General features: G+C 37.6%; 1 protein-coding gene across 2 annotated transcripts; it reads right to left on the reverse strand.

The window, feature by feature from the left end:
* Window positions 1–442: 442 nt before the first annotated feature.
* zgc:123010 (uncharacterized protein LOC641500 homolog) lies at window positions 443–21,567 on the reverse strand. 2 transcript variants are annotated; one of them, XR_007933199.1, is made up of 16 exons: window positions 21,229–21,567; window positions 16,254–16,327; window positions 11,435–11,515; window positions 11,192–11,248; window positions 9,298–9,489; window positions 9,061–9,186; window positions 7,666–7,714; window positions 6,748–6,838; window positions 6,518–6,659; window positions 6,313–6,417; window positions 5,659–5,737; window positions 4,792–4,825; window positions 4,591–4,665; window positions 4,396–4,434; window positions 4,027–4,130; window positions 443–2,643 (listed from the first exon to the last, which is right to left on the reverse strand). XR_007933199.1 is itself a non-coding variant. In XM_051916963.1 (16 exons), exons 1-16 carry the CDS (start codon window positions 21,281–21,283, stop codon window positions 2,517–2,519), a joined length of 1,494 nt encoding a protein of 497 aa, XP_051772923.1. In that variant the 5' UTR covers window positions 21,284–21,477; the 3' UTR covers window positions 443–2,516. The 2 variants fall into 2 exon arrangements, 1 of the variants encoding a protein (XP_051772923.1); XM_051916963.1 differs by having other exon boundaries at window positions 4,396–4,498; window positions 21,229–21,477.
* Window positions 21,568–22,539: the final 972 nt, after the last annotated feature.

The following is a 22,539-nucleotide window of genomic DNA, read 5'->3' on the forward strand; positions in this document are numbered from 1 at the left end:
TCATCCGCAGTGTCACAGCCGAGCCGAAGCACAACCAAAACAATATTCTTCCGCAAAATGCATGCAGTTTTGTTTTTTAACCGCTAGAGGGCCACACGTTACATAGTGTACTTTTGACATTAGGATATGTTGTATATTGTTCATTGCTAGTTCATGTCAATTATAGCTAAATTATGCTTGTAGTAAAAGTTACAATAAAATTCCGCAGGGAATCCCAGTGGCCAAGTGTAGTAAACAAAGCATACTGTGTGTGACGAATGAAATGGAAGCATCAGACAGCCAAAAGTTAAACTGTACTGCATTTCCATGACAAGCTGAATTAAACATGAACATGGCATATCTTTTCACATGCTACTGGGCAGCAAGCTAGTATTCCAATACAAACTCTGCCTTAATGAATAACAGCCCAAAAAAAAAAAAAAAAAAAAGATAATGAACAAAATAAAGGTTCAATACATTTATTACAGTGACTTTTTCCATTGCCATGCTAAAAAGAGGAAAAAAAGAAAACATGAATAGAACAGAGCGAATAGAGAGAAAATGGAGACTGTGACCCTCAATTTCATTATGTGGAGATGGATGATCAGCAAAACTCTGTTAAAGATTTCACAAGCAAAATGACATAGAAAATCCTCCATTTGAGTGTTAAATGTCCTTTAATGCAGCACAACAGTGAGGAATAGTCGCTGTTGTCAATGTCATTTATTTGAACACACGGTCTTAAAAAAAAAAAAAAAAAAAAAAAAAAAAATAAGAATAATGAGAACCACAGCTGTACGCTTCCATCCCAAATCAACATGTGACAGACATGTTCCTGTATTACTCAGTTTGTCCCCTACTTCACAGCCTAAAATAAAAAAAATAAAAAAAGTCACCTCCTTTCTGTTCATGGGGGACCTCAGCTTAAATATTAATGCAAAAAAAAAATAATAATAATAATAATAAAAAAAAAAACCTCATCTGCTAGGAAAGCAAATGCTTAAGGAACTCTGAACTATCCTGAAGCCAAAAGAAATGACGTTTAAAGCCCAATTCAGCACTAGTGTGACTACAGACTGCATGAAAGCCCATGCAGTCATAACTAAAAATTGAGGAAAAAGTCCTAAATAGTGTGATGTACAAAAGTAGCTGATGTGTTTGTCTGTGGTACACTAGGTAAACATTAGTGTTTCTTTGGTTAAGTGTGTCAGAACAGCACAATGAGGTCATAAGAGTTTTCAAATGCATTGCAATATTGCTTGATGAAATCATTACCATACCTACAATAATATTAAAAAAAAAAAAAAAAAATATGTGCATGCTGTTCTACAAGAAAATATCATGAGGTGGAAGACATGACAAGCCATTTCAAACAGCCAACTTCCTTCTTTTACACTAAACCTAGAGCAAGAACGTTAAATAAAAGAGGAAATGATGAAAACCGCCCGGTCAATTTTGTGCTGACGGCATGAAAAGTGCCAAGAGTTTCCTGTGTCTCAGAGCTCTTGCATAAGATACACAGAAAACCACAAGATTTTCTGCATTGTGTGGAGCAGCATGACACAATCTACTACTGAAAACTGTGCTTGTGATGACATGAATGTAAAAGCATGTTCATATTTATAGATACATGTAAATAATATCTAAATGGCAACGACGCCATTAGAAAATACCATGAAAAAAATACCACTGATGACCACAGTTCATCAATACCTTTAGCAACACAATTCTCACATCTACTCTTGGGGGATCCACCATGGTAAAGTGCAAGACTGCAAGAAAATCAAAAAGAAAAATTATTTTCAATTAATCACGAGATGTAATTCATATGTGAAAGATTCAAACAATTGCTCTAACCCTTTGCAATACTGATATTCCCTAACAGGTCTTGAATTTAGGGCCGTTTGAGAGAAGTAGTGGGGAAAACATCTTTAGTCCAATTAGAAATGGCTACAAACATGATGAATGAACTGCTGGAGTGTGTTTGAGGTGGTGGAATAAAATCAAAACACACGCAAAACTAAAAAGCAAATTTTCCCTGATTGCTTTTTCTCTCTCTCTCTTATTGTAAAATCCACATATGGCGTAGTATTATTCTTTGGTACGATTCTCCCATCCTCATTTTGAGGGTTTGTGACCTCAAATGTAGAATGACAGTCATTCTCTCAGGATGAACTCAAATGTCAGATCAGATCTACGGCTCTTCTTTGGGTTGGTGGTGTTGGCACAGGAAGAGAGAAGAGAGCCTACGATATAAGAGGCCATGTAAACCTCAGCAGACGGCGATGCGGTGCAGCGATGCTCTGCCACTCTGCACCACCCAAACCTCACCTCAAAAGAGACACTTTTCCCATAGTTCTGTCTGCTTTGAAACCTCGTGATGTTCAAAGCACTCAGACCTCAAGAGAGCTTTCGTAAGACGCTGATCCACAATACTGGTCCTGACCTACAGATAATCAAAGTGAAGATTACAGTCCCTACAGTCATGCAGTCAACTCCCAGAGTTCTTAGGGAGAGGAATAGAGGCTAGTGTTGACTCAAGGTTGCCAGTCTTTGCCTCGGTGATCGGGAATGTGCTTATAGCGACACCTATCTCCAAAATGACAACCGGTGGTCCTCCAGAAGTAACACTCATCTCCGTTGACGGGACCTCTGCGTCTTGGCCTGAAAGAAATACAGATTTGTGTGGACATTCCTTTTAAAAGAACATTTGTCTGAACATACAGTATTTACAATTTCTTGAAGAAAATCACTGCATCCAAGTACATTAAGACTTTTGAAACCACAAATACTTTTCTCATTAAAGGGATAGTTCACCTAAAAATGAAAGTTCTGTCATCATTTACTCACCCTAAAGTTGTTCCAAACCTGTATGATTTTTTTTTTTTCTTCTTCTGCTGAACACAAAAGATATTCAGAATATGGGTAACCAAACAGTTGATAGGCCCCATTGACTTCCACAGTATATATTATTTTCTCCATACTATCGAAGTCAATGGGGCCCATCAACTGTTTGGTTACCAACTGTTACGTCCCTGTGGGTGTGCCTGTGTATTTTCTCTCCCTCGCTCCCTCTCATTCTCTTAAGGTGATGATACACGGGACAATGTTGCTTGGGGATTTTCCCATTGAGAATGGGCTACAAATTTCAATCTAAAGTATACAGATTGCCCATTCTCAATGGGAAAGTGCCCAAGCAACACCGCTCGGCAACATTGCCCCATGTATCATCACCTTTAGGCTCACCCCTATTGACTGCTATAGGCCTGAGCTGCTGTCCGTCATCGTTAACTTGCCGTGACGTCACTGTTCGCCCCTGCCAATCAAGTCTTCCGCCAGAGTTAAACAGCACAAATAGTTAAGTCGTCTTTGGCTCTGACTTTTTTACATTTTTGTCCTTTAACCTTTACTAGCGTTTGTTGTTACTGAGTTAAAAAGGAATTTATACCTATAACATTACGCTGCAGCCACATTGGACCAGTGGTTTGGAAAGTGGATGGATGGATGATTCATCTGCAGGCGCCATCTTCAGATCAGACATGGGAATTCATTTGACAAGATTCGGAGCGTTATGAATCAGCGTGTCGAATCATGATTCGGATCGCGTGTCAAACCGCCAAACTGCTGAAATCACGTGACTTTGGCGCTCCGAACTGCGGATTCGACACGCTGATTCATTATGCTCCGAAGCTTCCTGAAGCAGTGTTTTGAAATCGCCCATCACTAAATAAGTCTTTTTTTTTTTCTTTTTTTTTTGGCGCACCAAAAATATTCCCGTCGCTTTATAATATTAATATTGAACCACTGTACTCACATGAACTGATTTAAATATGTTTTTAGTACCTTTATGGATCTTGAGAGAGGAAATGTCATTGCTGGCTATGTAGGCCTCACGGAGCCATCGGATTTAAACAAAAATATCTCAATTTGCGTTCCGAAGATGAACGAAGGTCTTACGGGTATAAAACGGCATGAGGGTGAGTAATAAATGACAGAATTTTCATTTTTGGGTGAACTAACCCTTTAATAGCACAGAGATTGACTTACCCAGCAGCCCCTGCAGGTTGTTGAATGGCTGGTGTTGGGAGGACTTTCTGAATCCGTCGATCTGGATATCGAACCACTAGCCGGGTATTCTCAATAAAATGTCCCTGTTTTACAAAAGGTTTCGCATACATGTATATAAACAATACATAGTGCTCATAGGCTTGATTAAAATACTACTACTACTAAATTTTTGTAAAAATATTGGTATTGTTTACACTGTTAATATTTGTAATACTATTTTAAACATATTAAGGTTCAAAAATGGCTTTACTACTACTTCTACTACTACTACTACTACTACTACCACCATCAACTAAAAACAATAACAACAATCAATAAATAATAATGAATTATTAGTGTTTCACTCACATTGAGGTTCTCCATTGCACGGGAGGCCATGTTGGCATTCTTAAAGTTAACAAATGCACAGAAACGTTCATGCAGAACTCGAATGCTGTCAATTTCTCCGTAACTGGCAAACATCATCAAAAATTAAAACAAAAATCATGGTAAATCATTTTAGAACCAAAATATTGCAAAAGCTGATGTGGCATCAGATCTCACATTTTGAAAAGGTCCCGCAGATGTTTCTCTGTCAGTTCTGTGGTCACGTTGCCCACCCACAAGGAATTGCAAGGACTTGTGAAGGAGAGTAAGAGAAAGCCAAAGAGAAATATGGACATAGAATTAGAGTTAGAGGGAAAGAACAACAAAAAAAAAAAAAAAAAAAAAAAAAAATGAAAAGAAATACTGCAATCAGCTTACCCTGGCTGGAGGAGAGCACAGTCCTGATTTGATGCTGTAAAATATATAGATTTTTTTTATTACAGCTTGACAAATTAGTCATGAGAAATTAACAGAGTGTGCAGAGTTATCAAAGGGGTGTTATGTACAATGTGAAGCAAAGTTTAGTTGTTTATGTTGACAGAGCAACATGGCATCTTGCTGCAATGATATAGAATTTAACTGATGAAACAATTGATTTTATCATTTTAGTTTTAATACTCAAGTTGCACAAAGTTAAACTTTATTTGCATTAATGCCAGAATAATTCATTTGTTATGAATAATTATCTTTTGGTTTATATCCATCAGGTTTGAGAAAAAAAAGAAAAGAAAAGAAAAAGAAATTAAAGTATACATAGATAAATATTACAAAAGATTTCCCACTTCAGATAAATGCTTTTCTTTTGAACTTTCTATTTATCAAAAATTCCTGAGGAAAAAAAAAAAAAAAGAAAGAAAGAAAGTTTCCACAAAAACATTAGCACACCTGTTTTAAACATTGATAATAATAAGAAATGTATCTATAATGATTTCTGAAGGATCATGTGACACTGAAGACTGATGCTGAAAATTCAGCTTTGCCATCACAGGAATAAATTACATTTTAAAATATATTTAAATGGAAAACAATCTTTTAAATTGTAGTATTTCATAATATATCCCTTTCTACAGTACTGTGTGATAAAATGACTTGTACAGTGATTTCTGGTCATACTGCCCATTATTTTTTTGACCAAAATGTTTATGTCTCTGAACTAAATCTGAGTGTACCAATAGCACCCTCAAGTGGTACATTTCAATAAATAAAAAAAAAAAAAAAAAAAAAATCAGACAGGAAGACTCTTACCCTTCGCTGCAACAACAGCCTGCACTGTATTGTATTTTTCCAGCAACTGAATACTCTGCTCCTCATCATATCCAAGATCCTAACAAGAAGAAAGGAAAAGCCTTTATCCATTACAGGCCTGAAATTATATACTTTTCTTTTGCATTACACCTGGATTGCATTATTTTTGCTTCCAAATTAAGTATTTTTAAATCCAACCCCATTCTAAGAAATTCAAAGGAATAATTTACTCAAAAATGAAAATTATTTACTCATCCTGCTGTTATTTAAAACCTGCTTAACTAATGTTCCTTCCATGGAACAAAAAAAAGGAGATACTTAGAATGTCTGAGGTGTTTTTATTCCAACCAAAGTTATGCAGCTCTAAAAATTACACATGAATGAGTCATACTGAAATGCTCATTTTTTCCATTGGTGTTCCACTGAAAGGAAAACAAAGATTTGGAACAACAACAACAAAAAAGTAAACGATTCATGACTATTTATCTTGAGCTTTTATGTGTTTTCTCATGACAATGACGTACAACTTTGTGCATTCAATGGACACGTTTTATCACTATGTTTGGTAGTGTGTTCCCTGGGAATCGATCCCACAACCTTTTCATTAGCTCTGTGCTCTACCAATTGAGCAACAATAAGAGATCCAGACCTTACCGTAAGTTGTTGCACTTTACAGTACAGGAGGTCATTGACGGCTTCTTCACAATCTTGGTCTAGTTTTAGCACCTGTTCCATGGCTTTCTCAGCTTCACTGTACCTCTATTACAAACAAACCCACATGCAAATTTATTGATACTCATCTAAATGCAGATTCAATCCATTTACAGGGAGAAAAAACAAATATGCCATTGGGTCGCACCTTAAGCCCCATAAGTGCACTTCCCCTACGGTAATAGCCTTTGGGCCAATCAGGAGCAATCTGAATGGACTTCTCAGCATCTGCGAGGGCCAGAGGGTACTGCTCCAGACAACAATAGCAGTAGGAGCGATTCCCAAAAAACCTGTTTTCAAAATATCAGAGTGAATTAATGAAAACAACAAAAAAAGAAAAGATATTTGGATATGGTTTCAGTCAAATCAAAGCGTCACCTGTAATCTTTCGGGTCGCATTTGATGGCCTCTGTAAACAGACTAACCGCTTGTGTGTACTGGCCCTCCTGAACGAAGTGAATCCCTTTTTCTGGAGTGAAGAGAAAGAAAGATGATATGGAGGAGACTGCATAAGTAAAGAACAACAGCACATGTTTAAAAATGATAAACTGTGAAACTCAATTGTGAATAATGTTCACCTAAAAATTTTAATTGGGTCATTAGCTCAACCTCATGTCATTTCAAACCTGTATGACTGACTTTCTTCCAAGGAACACAAAGAGTACTTCTTTTTGAAGATCATCCTGGAATATCTTTTTATTTTTATAAAATGAAAGTGAATGTGGACTGGGGCTGTCAAGGTTTAAAGTAAAAGCCCCTAAAGGGAACATAGTGAAGGGAAAAAAAACAAAAAAAAAAAACATTTAGATTCTTTTGCGTTCCCCGAAACACTTCGCTTGCAAAGGACACAAAAGTTTTGTGAGTGAATGCAAAGTTTCTTGGGGGAACGCAAAGTTTTATGAGCGAACACAAAACTTTTGTGAGAATGCAAAAGCACTAAATTTTTTTTTTTCCTTCCATCTCATTTTTTTTTTCTATGACCATGTCCCTTTAGGGGCTCCATTCCAAAGAGATAAAATAAAGCACCATAAAAGTAATCCATACAATTCATAAGCCAAGACTTCTGAAGCCAAATTATGGCATTTAATTCATTTTCCTAAAGAATGTCCAGGACTTTGACAAAGTTTCACATTTTATGCTCAATGGAAGAAAGAAATCATATAAGTTTGGAACAACATAACACTAAGTTAATAATGTCAATTTTAATTTTGGGGTGAACTACAAAACCATTTACATACTGGACATACATCCCTTCTCTAATCTGAATCTTTTTGTGTGTGTGAAAGAATTACATACCTACTAGTAAGGCACTTCTTTTAGTTTTAGCATCTGATAAGCCAATGTCCTGTTAAAAAAGAAAAAAGAAAAAAAAACAAAGTATAATATATTAATTGCGATTTAAAGCAGGGTGGGGTGCAGCAGCTCATTTACATTTAAAGATACATGCATAAAAACAGCATGTTTTCCACTCAAAAATGGGCATTTACAACATGGTAAAATAAATGATCTGTTAAGTATTTTGAGCTGAAATTTCACAGATACATTCTGGGTACACCTGAGACGTATATTACATCATGTAAAAAGAGGCATAATAGGTCCGCTTTAATGGCACAATATGTAAGATTTTTGGATTAAAATATCCAAAAACCACTAGAACAATGTTATATATTTGTTGACTTGTGTACTTACATTATCTCAAATGTTTCCAAGAACGTTTAAATCCAGAGAAATAAGCAATTTACCCAGGACACGGACCATGTCCGTGTGTCGCCTATCAATGACATCATACCCGCGTTACCCTCGGTTTCCGGTTTGATTTTGAAGAAACCATGGAAACACCAAAGACGCTTTAATATATTAGGCTATACGTTTTATCAGACAGGCGAGTTGTTTGGATGGAAACATTCATTAACAGAAAACTAATCATGTTATAAAGCTCAACACAGTAAGTCTTATTGTTTAAATCGCATTTTCTTGATTTCCCGCGAGTGCCATGTTTTACCATGCCTAATATCGATCTAGCGTTCTGCAGTGTTCAACAAGTGTCTCATAGTAGCCCCCGAGGGAATGCAGAGTAGCACTGTAACAACTTTCAACACACAAATGTATCTAATATGATAAATCAGCACTGCTTCACCACACATACGCTTGACCAGAAGAAGCGGAAGCAGCAGCTACAACATAATAAAAGTTCTGCTGCTTTCGAGACGCGTATCGCGCTCATCTCTCATTAGCATTCGCTCCAGCGGCCTCGTTTCTGCTTACACAGCACTCGGCCCTGCTCTGCTTCATACTACAGTAACGGTAATAATCTCATTAATGAACATGATTTCTGCCCAAGTCCTGTCCCGATTCTTTTCCACCGGCTGTAGACATAAGACAACACCTCCCATGATTCCACGAAATCAAGGCGTCATCAAGCTATGCCTTTGTTTTGAATAAGTGACCTCTAGTGGTGATAATACCCGGCATAATGTGAACTGGGCTTGCTGGGTAGAAGCATAGTATGGTGAAACATGCAACCTGTCATGACAGTGGCATCTCTACCAGCTGAAAGATTAAAAGCTGTCATATAAGTCCACAGTGACAGCACCGTACAGATTTATGAACTACGTTAATACCCAATAATCCCAAAGCCCAGGTTCAGCAGTTATGGGCTCCACAGGACACTGAATAAACACTTAAACTCACTTCTCCAGTCCTGCTCTCATTTTCCTTGTTCTCTTTCGACTTGTAAGCTCCTTTACTTTTAGCTTTGGGTCGAATGTGACTGACAGCATTGGCAACAAAAGCACTGTTCACATCCCACCCTGGGTCCTGAAAATGAGGAAACAGTGCCAAAGTCAGCAATTTAAACAATAAAACATTTAAACAGCAAACTCTGGAAGTCCATCAGCTATGGCAGTATGGTTGTTTCCATTTTCATACCTCCTCACTAGAACGGGCCGTCGGCTGCCGGTTGCTTTTGTTCCCTGAAGCCAGTGGAGGTCCGGAAGGACTTGTACTTGGAGGAGTGACAGGCTTCTCTTCCACCTTTGAAAGGCCAATAACTTCCACCTCCTCTGACTCAGAGTCCTCAGACTCATCGAGTTCAGAATCAGCTCCAGCATTCTCCTCCCCCTAAAAAAGAAAAGAAATATCACATTTTTAAAAGTGTGTATTGCTTGTTGAGCTAGGAGCGTAATAGCGTATACATAAAATGTATGTAAAATTACAATAGACAAAGTACCTCTGTTCTACAACCTAGTAAGCTGCCTTTAAAGGCATCATCAGTGTCACCCAAATGCCTGGCCTTCTAAAATAATGTATCTTGTTTCAGCCAACAGTTCTCTAACTATTCAGTTTCCACTAAAATATTAAGCAGAACAACATAAGAAATTTGTCGTGAGCACCAAATCACCATATTAAAAGGAATTATGAAGGATCATGTGACACTGAAGACTGGAATAATGATGCTGAAAATTCAGCTTTGCCATCACAAGGATAAATTACATTGTAAAATCTTAAAATAGAAAAGAGTAATTATAAATGGCAATAATATTTTACTGTTTTATTGATGCAGACTTGGTGAGCATCAGAGACTTCTTTCAAAGACATTGAAAAAAATATTACTGACTCCAGACTTTTGAACAGTAGTGCGTGTGTGGGCTGTCAAGCGATTAAAAATTTTAATCTAATTAATTACATGATGTGGCAATTAATCGCACATCAAATTTGGCTGAGAAGTTAGCCCCAAAAGTTAATTTAAAGTCATTATTGTGTTAAATGAGAAAAGCATCAAATAGACATTACAAAAAGTAACTTTAAAAAAATATATATATATTTTATTTGATTTAACACAGAATTTATTACACAAACTTTTAGGCTTCAATGGCTATGAAGGTGAGCAAATGATGACTGATGAAATTCTTTTTTTGGGTGAACTATACCTTTAATAGGTTTTTATTAATATGGAAATATGAAATACATTTTTTTGTCACGAAATGATACTCTATTGGCACTTTTCCATCGCGTGGAATGGCTCGGCTCGGTTCAGCTCGCTTACTTTCGGTTTGTTTTTCCACTGCAGTTTAGTACCACTTCAAAGTGGTTGGACTGATCGTTATAGTTGCGCCACCTCTACTGCCATGGATCCGCTCCTCGGCTACCAACGAGTCTGCGCCTCATCCACTGACCACAATACAGCCATTTCTTTTTTTCAAGTTGCGTGAGACGGTCGTTTAAAGCAAGTTGTTTAAAAAAAAAAAAGAAAAGAAGTGATACTGCAGTGGCTGTTACTGACTATTTAAATCTAGCAGGTTTGGTGTCTCGTGTTTCAAATCCAATGACGCTGGTAGTGACGATTCTCTCTGACTAATCAGTGATCTGCAGTGTTTACACGTCACATTTAGTATCGGTACGGCACGCTTGGAACCTCAACCGAGGTGGTACTATTTAAGCGAGCCGTACCGTTCAGTACCGAGCCGTCCTATGCAGTGGAAAAGCGCCAAAAAGTGAGCCGTACCGAGCCGTAAATCAACAGCCCTTATATTATATTATATTATATTATATATTCACACACACACACACACACACACACAATAGTTTATAAGGAAATTACTGTCACACCCCAAGTTAATTCTGATTGGTCCATTGTTTTAAAACTGACATTAAATGTACTGCATAATAAAAACTTAACTATTTTTAACATGCTCTCTTAAACACCCAGTAACTGTGGTTAACCTAGATGAGATGCACTGATCTGCTGCAATGTTTTTAAAAGGAACACATCCTGTGTCAAAGCCCTCATGCCATCCTCACCATTAAACTAGTTTCAATTTACCTGTTCAGTACTTTCATCCTTTTTAACCCGCTCTAGTTTCTTCCGCTGCCGTTGACGCTAAAAAAATAAAAAAAAATTTTGGCAGCAACACAATGCACATAATGAAATCCCACATATTTATGGCTCCGTTCACAATAAGAGCACAATTTAAAACAATGCTTAATAGATCTGCCCTGACAGTAAACTCTGTGTTAAAGGTGATTCATTCTTGTCCTTAGTGTGGTAAAGTTGATCTCCTCTCACCTTCCTCTTGGCTTTGCGCCTCTCTGCTTTCCGTCTGGCCTTCTCCTCATCACTAAGACCCTCCTCACCATTTAAGACATCCTGTAAAACACACACAAACCCAAATGTGACAGGGTATCAGGAACAAACAGACATGCAGGTACTGTGCAAAACACTGTGCAAAATAGCAGCAAATAGAGGTCTGCTACTTCATCAAAGATGTTTAAGAAGGAAATTTTACCATATTTAAGAAAGACTTCTTTAGTTATAGGCACTAAAACAAGGTTGAAAATGTTACAAAACCACCTTGGTGGACTTTGGCCTCCATAAATCCATATGCTGATTGACAATGTACAATGAAGCCAGTGTTGCTCTCCCTATGAGTGGTTAACCAAAATAAAATGTAACTCAAAGCTTAAATTCTTAAAGATGACCGCAGGGTAACAGTTTTTGGTGAGCAGACAACTGTCTGATATTATATAGTCTGTGGAAGAATGCACACTATGATGGGTAGATAAGACAATTTGAATGTTGCAGCATGAATCTGAAACATTCACCAAAACAACAGTGTTTCTTGGAACAAAAGAGCCTCAAAGCAACTGCAAAAAATATTTTTGAGCACACTGACCTGACCTTAACCCAACTGATATGTTGAGACATGACTAGAAGATAAAGTTCATTCACTTCTTTTTATGTTTTTGAAAAAAACTCTCTAAATGCGCATAAAGGCTGCATTTATTTGATCAAAAATGCAATAAAAACAGTAATATTTTTGAAATATTACAATTTAAAAATAACTTTTGTAGTTAAATATATTTAACAATATAATTTATTACTGTGATGGCAAAGCTGAATTTTCAACATCATTACTCCAGTCTTCAGTGTCACATGATCCTTCAGAAATCATTCTAATATGCTGATTTGGTCAGAAAAATTTCAGGATTCTTTGAATAGAAAGCATTTGAAATTTTGAAAAATTGATTTTTTTTTTTTTTTTGTAACATTCTAATGTAACAAGTCTTTGCTGTCTGTTTTGATCAATTTAATGAGTCTTTGCTGAATAAAAGTTAAATTTAAGTGGGAATCTATAATGCCCCTTTTTCAAAATGTAATATAAGTCTCTGGTGTCCCCAGAACATGTCAGCTCAAAATACCCTACAGGTCATTTATTATAGCTTGCCAAATTTGCCCCTATTTGGATGCGAGCAAAAACACGCCGTTTTTGTGTGTGTCCATTTAAATCCAAATGAGCTGCTGTACCCTGCCCGCTTTCCAAAAGAGAGCAGAGATTTAACAGCTCGCTTTTCGGTTGCTCAACAACAAAGCTGGAGAATCTCACGCAGCCAAAATGAGGATTGTCAGTAACAGCGTTCAGCCTTACATCGTTCAAACCGGAGTCGACACTGATGGAGAGACTCAGGAAGAAGTTACATCTTTTAGAATGCAACCGGACATTTCTGAATGGTTAGTGGATAAATTTATGTAGTTGCTGTGGAGTTGATTCAACTCATCGACTAGCATGTGTCGACATGTTAATCTTTTGAGCAAATCCAGCGTTAAATTGACCCTCGTTTGTGAAGCAGTCCGGCATAAAATGACGGCATCGTAACAACACTCTACGACAACAATTCTTCCTCTTCTCTAAAGCAGCCAACATGGCCTCACCCACTTTGTTGTGTGTTCTCGTTGTAGTCCCTACTAGCCATTTGTTATAGTCCTTAAAAAGTGATTTCTTTCTGTAAAAGAAAATATACCCTTTTTCATTGAACTTTGAGCATCACAACTTTGCAGATGTTGTTTATGCTCAAGCAGCAACATTACACACTAAAGTTAAAAAAAGTGAAATCATAATCAAGGACCCCTTTAAAAATAAATAAGTGAGCCACTGCGGCTAGTGGTTTTCTAAAGTTACTAGCCACAATTTTGACATCAACACCATTAGGAAAAACTAGCATATAAATATTTTTAATATTATCTCATAATTTGGCGGCAGGTATATTAGGCTGCTGTCACTTTAAGACCTGAAGCACAGATCCATTATACTGTTACACATGTGTTTTCTTTCTCTACTGTTTACTTTCACTTAAAACATAACTGACTGTGTTGACGTGAATACTCGCCAAGACCAGCATTTTGACATTATTTTGTGTGTATTTGACTGATTAAGCACAATAAGCAGCGAAAAAGAACTCAATTTAGTACTGAGAGGCGGCTTTATGTACGTGCATTTTGGGTGTGAGCACAAAATCCGCAGGAATGAGTATACTTATGTGCAATCCCATGGTGAAATTCAAGCCCTGTAACACTAACAATATTAATCCGAAGCAAATAAAACGTGTGAGTGAGGGGAAGCGGGTTTGTGTATCAACTCGCTGTTGGAGAGATGAAAGAGCGAGAAAGTGGTATTGTTTATCTCTTCTGCGGAAAACGAGTATTGGAAGCGTTTCAGATATTTCAGTATCAATATGTATCGAAAAATAGATATTTTCGACAACACTACATTGCACTTTTCAGATGCCATTTTAAAAGACTACAATTAAAAAAAATTTTATATATTATATATAAAATTCAACCCACCAAAGTGAATACAGTAGTATGACTGACTGCGTTACATGCATTGATTACTCCGATTGAAACCTTCTGGCGGAGACGCAGAGTGCACGTAAGCTGAATCGTAGCGTTTGCCAGTCAAGACTAACAGATTCATTATTTATTAGAGATGCCAGCAAATGTAAGATGTACAAAGTACAGATGTGTGTGTAAAAATGTAAAGAGTGAAAGTAAAAAGTTAGGAAGTTAAGAAAAATAAATAGTAAAGTAAAGTAAAGTACTGATACCAGAAAAATCTACTTAAGTACAGAAACAAAGTATTTACTTTCTTTCTGATGGGCAGTAACTTCATTATATATTATATACTTAGTGTGTATATATGTAGATATATCTATCTTACCAACCCCAAATATTTTAATGGTATTCTAAATATGAAGTATTTATAGTGGCCTTATATATTAATTAAACTTTATATATACACACAGGTGCTGGTCATATAATTACAATATCAAAAAGTTGATTTATTTCACTAATTCCATTCAAAAAGTGAAACTTGTATATTATATTCATTCATTACACACAGACTGATATATTTCAAATGTTTATTTCTTTTAATTTTGATGATTATAACTGACAACTAAGGAAAATCCCAAATTCAGTGTCTCAGAAAATTAGAATATTGTGAAAAGGTTCAATATTGAAGACACCTGGTGCCACACTCTAATCAGCTAATTAACTCAAAACACCTGCAAAAGCCTTTAAATGGTCTCTCAGTCTAGTTCTGTAGGCTACACAATCATGGGGAAGACTGCTGACTTGACAGTTGTCCAAAAGACGACCATTGACACCTTGCGCAAGGAGGGCAAGACACCAAAGGTCATTGCAAAAGAGACTGGCTGTTCACAGAGTTCTGTGTCCAAGCACATTAATAGAGAGGCTAAGGGAAGGAAAAGATGTGGTAGAAAAGTGTACAAGCAATAGGGATAACCGCACCCTGGAGAGGATTGTGAAACAAAACCCATTCAAAAATGTGGGGGAGATTCACAAAAAGTGGACTGCAGCTGGAGTCAGTGCTTCAAGAACCACTACGCACAGACGTATGCAAGACATGGGTTTCAGCTGTCGCATTCCTTGTGTCAAGCCACTCTTGAACAACAGACAGCGTCAGAAGCGTCTCGCCTGGGCTAAAGACAAAAAGGACTGGACTGCTGCTGAGTGGTCCAAGGTTATGTTCTCTGATGAAAGTAAATTTTGCATTTCCTTTGGAAATCAGGGTCCCAGAGTCTGGAGGAAGAGAGGAGAGGCACACAATCCACGTTGCTTGAGGTCCAGTGTAAAGTTTCCACAGTCAGTGATGGTTTGGGGTGCCATGTCATCTGCTGGTGTTGGTCCACTGTGTTTTCTGAGGTCCAAGGTCAACGCAGCCGTATACCAGGAAGTTTTAGAGCACTTCATGCTTCCTGCTGCTGACTAACTTTATGGAGATGCAGATTTCATTTTCCAACAGGACTTGGCACCTGCACACAGTGCCAAAGCTACCAGTACCTGGTTTAAGGACCATAGTATCCCTGTTCTTAATTGGCCAGCAAACTCGCCTGACCTTAACCCCATAGAAAATATATGGGGTATTGTGAAGAGGAAGATGCGATATGCCAGACCCAACAATGCAGAAGAGCTGAAGGCCACTATCAGAGCAACCTGGGCTCTTATAACACCTGAGCAGTGCCACAGACTGATCGACTCCATGCCACGCCGCATTGCTGCAGTAATTCAACTAAGTATTAAGTGCTGTACATGCTCATACTTTTCATGTTCATACTTTTCAGTTGGCCAAGATTTCTAAAAATCCTTTCTTTGTATTGGTCTTAAGTAATATTCTAATTTTCTGAGATACTGAATTTGGGATTTTCCTTAGTTGTCAGTTATAATCATCAAAATTAAAAGAAATAAACATTTGAAATATATCAGTCTGTGTGTAATGAATGAATATAATATACAAGTTTCATGGAATTAGTGAAATAAATCAACTTTTTGATGATATTCTAATTATATGACCAGCACCTGTACACTTCTAAGGCCACTATACATGTCGTTGTGCAGAAATCGAAGAATAGCCACAGTTGTTAAAAGACCTGAATTAAATTTTAATTAAATTTCAGACTTAAAACTATTGGTCAGAAAACGTATGCAAGCAGTTTATTCAAAAACAACAGGGGAACATGCAGGTCATTCTCATTGCTGAGTTAACTATCTTTTCAATTCATAAAAAAAAAGCCCAACATTCTTGTACCTGTGAGAGTGTGTCGTCATTCTGCCCGGGGAGGGCACCTGTGTCCATCTCCTCTGGCCTCTCATCACTGGAGCCTGTGGGAAAAATGCAGAGAAAACAATCCACAAGTCCAAAGTTCAATTCAAGCCAATAAAATATAGCATCATTAGCCAACATCACACGTTTTGAGAGTTAAAAACATTCAATAATGCAGAAATTATAATCAACACAAGCCACTTGTTTTGTATTAGATTATGTGGTCAAATCCCAACATTTACCATTTCCTAGTTCTTTATAAACTTTAAATGCTCACGACACCCAAAGTAAGAAAAAAAAAAAAAAAAAAACACATACATTTGTGACTATGAAATGACATTTCAGTCAGACTAGTAAAAACCCATGAAAACTTTCGTCACACCCAAATCTTGGTTTTTACTTCTCTAACTGCATTAGCCAATATACAATACTGTACATAAACTCAAAGCCTATATCATATATTTTTAGCCTTGACTGCTGATGTCTGTTTACTTAGCATTTTCAGGGTCCAGCTGTGCAAAGTTTTTAATTTCACATCATGTCTGGCACAGAAAAGCCAACTAAACCAGAGTAAAATGAGTCATCAGCATCAGCAAAAAGAAAAACACACTCACTCAACAAACATGGGACCTAAAGCCCTGCAGCACTGCAATTCAGTTGTCAGCTATCCTAAATTTCCCCTGCAGCAATGGTAAAATTAGACCTTGCAGAAATTTCTCTAAGCTACACGGCCTCACATAAACTACACAGCTCAAAACATTCCTCAAGAAAGCCATTTACACTGCGGCCTAGTAAAGCAATACTTTCTCTGAAGATCGTCCAACGACAGATTTTTGGATTATGCCATTAGCTAAACAAAGCAGATGGTTTTCAGACTACATTTTTCAGGTTTTGTTTTCTTTTATGGGATTCCTGACAGCTCAGTGATAGTTTTATACTTGATTCAGCCCAGGGCTTTGATTAATACACAACCATCTGTACAATGTCCGAAACCTACATTTTTGTTTGACATAAACAGCACAAAATGACCAAGACCCACTTTTTTTGCATTTCTTAGCCAAACAATACCATTCCTGTTTCAGAAAGAGACAGAACTTTACAAGCTTGCTAACTGAATCCTTTGGTACAGAGAAGTGAAGATACATTAGACGCTCTAAAAAACACGTTTTTTGTATCTTCAACCACTCCCATTAGCCATTACAACACTCTTAATATCCCACATAATTGTTCACATACAGCAAAGAGATGCACACGGTTTGCCTTCAGTTATAAATCACAGCCAAAGTAGCACCACAAATCTCAGGCAAAGGCAAATGCATGCTCTGCTTCGCCTAAGAAGCAGGCCGTGATCTGAGATGAGTTCTGTGGTTGCAGAGAAGTGATGCATCAACCAGCAAACTTCCCTTTAAGTGACTCATCTCACACTTCGATAGCCTCGTGACAATGGCAGTCTAAAAAACTGATTTACCTAGCTAAGATACAGAAACCGCAGGTGGCCCTCGGCTAGTCACATCTTCCTTGGATCATGCAAACTGTTCCATGCAAAAATCCCGACTGATACTGTTTTCACTGCTGCCAGTCAGTGCGCAGAATCCATTTGATTAAAACAGCAGTCGACAATCTTGATTCATGCTACAAATAAGTAAATACTTGCATGCAGAAAAGGACAGTAAAGACATGTTACAATGTTAACAACAATTTTTATTTAAGCTACTTGGATACCCTGTCAACCTTCTACATCTCTGATCATTTTACAGTGAATGCAACAGACAGGCAAATAGCAATGTACAGCAACAGCCCTGGTGGGAGAAAACTATGCACACCTCAGCATTTAATGATGGATCATGCTCTTAAGCATATTTATCTACCACCAACTTTGAGTACAGCCCAATATTAGACAACACAATACAGCAGTACTTCATGTAATGACAATTCACCAAAAACAAAGTTTCCAATTAAAAGCTAAATGGGCTTTACCACCTGATGTCATTGGGGAAGCTTTTCAAGTTCCTCAAAGAATTTTTATTTTCTAGCTTTTTAGAAAACCATCCATGTATTGGTGTTTTAAAGAGCCCAGACACCAAAACTCTGGTCTGAAGAATCTAACTGGTAGCTGTGTTTCAGAACGTCTGATCATCGGCTGGTCTACCCATACGTATGTACACCCATCAGGCATAACATTATGACCACTGACAGGTGAAGTAAATAACACTGATTATCTCTTCATCACGGCACCTGTTAGTGGGTGGGATATATTAGGCAGCAAGTGAACATTTTGTCCTCAAAGTTGATGTGTTGGAAGCATGAAAAAATGGGCAAGCGTAAGGATTTGACAAGGGCCAAATTGTGATGGCTAGACGACTGAGTCAGAGCATCTCCAAAACTGCAGCTCTTGTGGGGTGTTCCAGGTCTGCAGTGGTCAGTATCTATCAACAGACGAGCTACTGTAGCTCAAATTGCTCAAGAAGTTAATGCTGGTTCTGAAAGAAAGGTGTCAGAATACACAATGCATCGCAGTTTGTTGTGTATGGGGCTGCATAGCCGCAGACCAGTCAGGGTGCCCATGCTGACCCCTGTCCACCACCGAAAGCGCCAACAGTGGGCAAGTGAGATCAGAACTGGACCACAGAGCAATGGAAGAAGGTGGCCTGGTCTGATGAATCACATTTTCTTTTACATCACATGGATGGCCAAGTCTGTGTGTGCTGCTTACCTGGGGAACACATGGCACCAGGATGCACTACGGGAAGAAGGCAAGTCGGCGGAGGCAGTGTGATGCTTTGGGCAATGTTCTGCTTGGGAAACCTTGGGTCCTGCCATCCATGTGGATGTTACTCTGACACGTACCACCTACTTAAGCATTGTTGCAGGCCATGTACACCCTTTCATGGAAATGGTATTCCCGGGTGGCTGTGGCCTCTTTCAGCAGGATAATGCGCCCTGCCACAAAGCAAAAAAATGGTTCAGGAATGGCTTGGTCTCCAAATTCCCCAGATCTAAATCCAATCGAGCGTCTGTGGGATGTACTGAACAAAGAAGTCTGATCCATGGAGGCCCCACCTCGCAACTTACAGGATTTAAAGGATCTGCTGCTAACATCTTGGTGCCAGATACCACAGCACACCTTCAGGGGTCTAGTGGAGTCCATGCCTTGACGGGTCAGGGCTGTTTTGGTAGCAAAAGGGGGACCAACACAATATTAGGAAGGTGGTCATAATGTTATGCCTGATCGGTGTATATGTAGATGCCTCTGCTCCAGACATGTCAACCATCTTGGAATGATCAACATTTCAGATGCTCACAATAATAATACATCACTCACAATAAAAATCAATGAGTTTTCCAAGATGCCACAACATTGTGCAGTCTCTGGTTGTAAAAAATGCAGAGATTTGAAATGGGATAAACTTTCACAGCTAAGAATGTGTTGGTTTGTGTTTTTATAGCACAGTTCCACAGACAGGGCTTAGATTAAGCCAGGATTAGGCCTTAGTTCAATTAGGACATTTAAGTAGCTTTTATAAATGTGTCTTAGAAAAAAAAAAAAAAATTGTCATATTACTGGTGTGTATCTCGAGACAAAACAATGGCACGGACATATTTTAAGATACATCAGTGCAAGATGATTTCAGTTAAGACAGCTCAAACATCCATTTTAGTCTAGGACTAGGCTTAAGCCTTGTCTGTGAAACTGGGGGAATATGTAATAATTCAATATTACTTTACTATGGTAACTATGGTAGTACTTTACTATGGTAACTTTTGAATATCGTGTTAGCGAAAGCCTTTGTCTTGTTGTATTGTGTTAGTTTAGCAAAATCATCACCTGAAGTCTATTGCAGACATAGATATTCATGCATCTAAATGTTCACGTTTAAGTGTTTGACCGTTCCAATATGGCGAACGGCTTACATATAGCGGACCATAGAAACAGCCGGTAATTAGGCAGGCATGCCTGCATGTATATTATATATGTATATGTATGTGTGTGTGTGTGTGTGTGTGTACCAGCTATACCACATTCCAAAAACCTTCTGGACCACATTAAACAAGCTATGAACCAGTGATCATGTTCCAAAACATAGCTACTAGCTTGGATTTTCCAACAAAGATCAAGAATTTTTTTTTTTTTTTTTTTTTTTTTTTTAAAAAGCATCATATGGGCAACTCAAGAACCCTAAATGGTTTTTGATAAGAAGATTTGTTGATTATCCTAAAGAAACATTGAAGAACCTTTATATTTATGACTGAATGAAAAATAAAATGTTTGCCATTAGACTTGAGGCAACCTATAAACCCCAAACCGTGCTTTTAAATTTACAATCCTGCTATACCCATTACAAATTATAACTAAATTAGGATGCATCTGAACTGGTTTGTCTGAAAATGTTTATTCTTGACAAAACACATTTAAACAGGAAATTGTCAGCTGTTAAAATCACGTTTAGTGTGTCTGTGATTCACAGGCCTTTTGCATGTGATTTCTAGTATTTGAAATAATAAACCAAATCAGTTTAAACAAAAAGCCTGTGATAAACGTATACATTTCATTTTTAGCCTACTCCATAGTCGTATGTAGATAAATTCACAAAAAAATCTGTGAGAGTTTAACAAACAACTTAAGTTCATTAGCTATTCTTCGTAATGTTTAATATTTAGCATTAAATATGGATTTGACAGAAATTAAAGTTTAGATACATTACCATACACAAATAAAAGCTATCCGCGTGACAACCGCAGATACAATTATATTAAAAAACATTTGCATAATTGCCATCATGATTTCTTTAATACACTTTTATATGTATATAAAACTGACTCACATGATATCACTATCACTAAAGTGCCTTACGACGAGATAAGCAGATTGTGCCCTGTGTTTTACGCTCTGATTCATGGAAAACTAACTTTATAACTCGAACAGGCAGAAGCAAAGTTTCCATGCAGACGTGAAACTCACCGCTGAGCCCCAGTAACCGGCAGAAATCCAAACTGAACTTCATTAGTCCAACCATCCAGCATTATTACCCTAAATACGACTACAGGAACATGTATACGACAGAATACACGTTAAAACAACAAATGAAGCGACATATTTAAACTTGTGGCGATATTTGTGTGGCTGTTTCTCTTCCTGGGCGTCGAGCGGAGCGTCAGGCGTGTGTGTTGAACTGCACTCAAGCGCCTCCCAGTCTTAAAGGGCCGCAGGGGCCATACTTGTGTCCTGGAGCCAAACTTCTATTCAAGTCAAAAGGCATATATTTGTCATTTGCACAATTACAATGGGGAATGTGAGCATTGAAATGCTTGAAATGCTCAGACTTACAGTAACATTAACGGGACCATACACAAATTTAGTAAACATGACCATACACAAATATAAATACAAAGTGGAGGGCACTGGGATATTAAAGTGACATGATGTGCTTAGTAGTGAGAACAATAAATAAGTGGCAGTAACAAATACGATAAAGAGAAGGGAAAAAAGGTATTAGGAGTAGTAAGTATTCCTGAGTAAGAATACTGAGGTAGAAGTCTTAGTGTTCGGAGTGAAAAGTAAAACGTAAAATGTCGCAGAGTTAGATGAATAAATATAAAAGTGACAGTAACAAATACAATAAATAGTAAAAAGTATTAACATTATGGGATAAAGCTCCTCCTCAATTTCAGAATCCTGTCTGAATATTCCCATCATAGGTTAATTTGCAAGTCACCATGAAATCAAAATTCTTATTTTTATGGAATATTGCAGTTTTTTGCAGTCATTATGTGCCCTCATAATCTTTAAATAACTTACCCTCCCTCTTGCAGCAACATCTCTTCTGTGTTGATGTGTTTACTGGCGTGAGGGCGGGACAACCTGTCACTCACATGAGATCGACCAATAGCAAACCACAAGCATCCAACCATCCAATCAATTTCCAATGGACAAAATGAAGTCCCGGCCTATATTTTTTCTGGTTCAAGAAGCCATTTCACTCAGATATAAGTCACAACAGGGAAAAAGAGACCATCGCAACTTGCGTTTCATGCTGACTTTAATCCAGTTACCTTTTTTTTTTAAAAAAGTTTTTTTTTTTTTATTCACTATGTAGTAGATTTTGTCAAATCATTTAAACAAGTTAACCAAGAGTGTTAAAAATCATTGCTGAACTTTTATCACACTTGAAATTACTTTTGCGCTCTGTTGTTTACTGCACATTTGGCATATGTACTGTAGTAGGTCATCCGAATTTTCAAGCATGCAGAAAAAACATTTGCATACTGTGTG

This window comes from Ctenopharyngodon idella, chromosome 13, assembly GCF_019924925.1.
Source record: "Ctenopharyngodon idella isolate HZGC_01 chromosome 13, HZGC01, whole genome shotgun sequence".
NCBI classification, from domain to species: domain Eukaryota; kingdom Metazoa; phylum Chordata; class Actinopteri; order Cypriniformes; family Xenocyprididae; genus Ctenopharyngodon; species Ctenopharyngodon idella.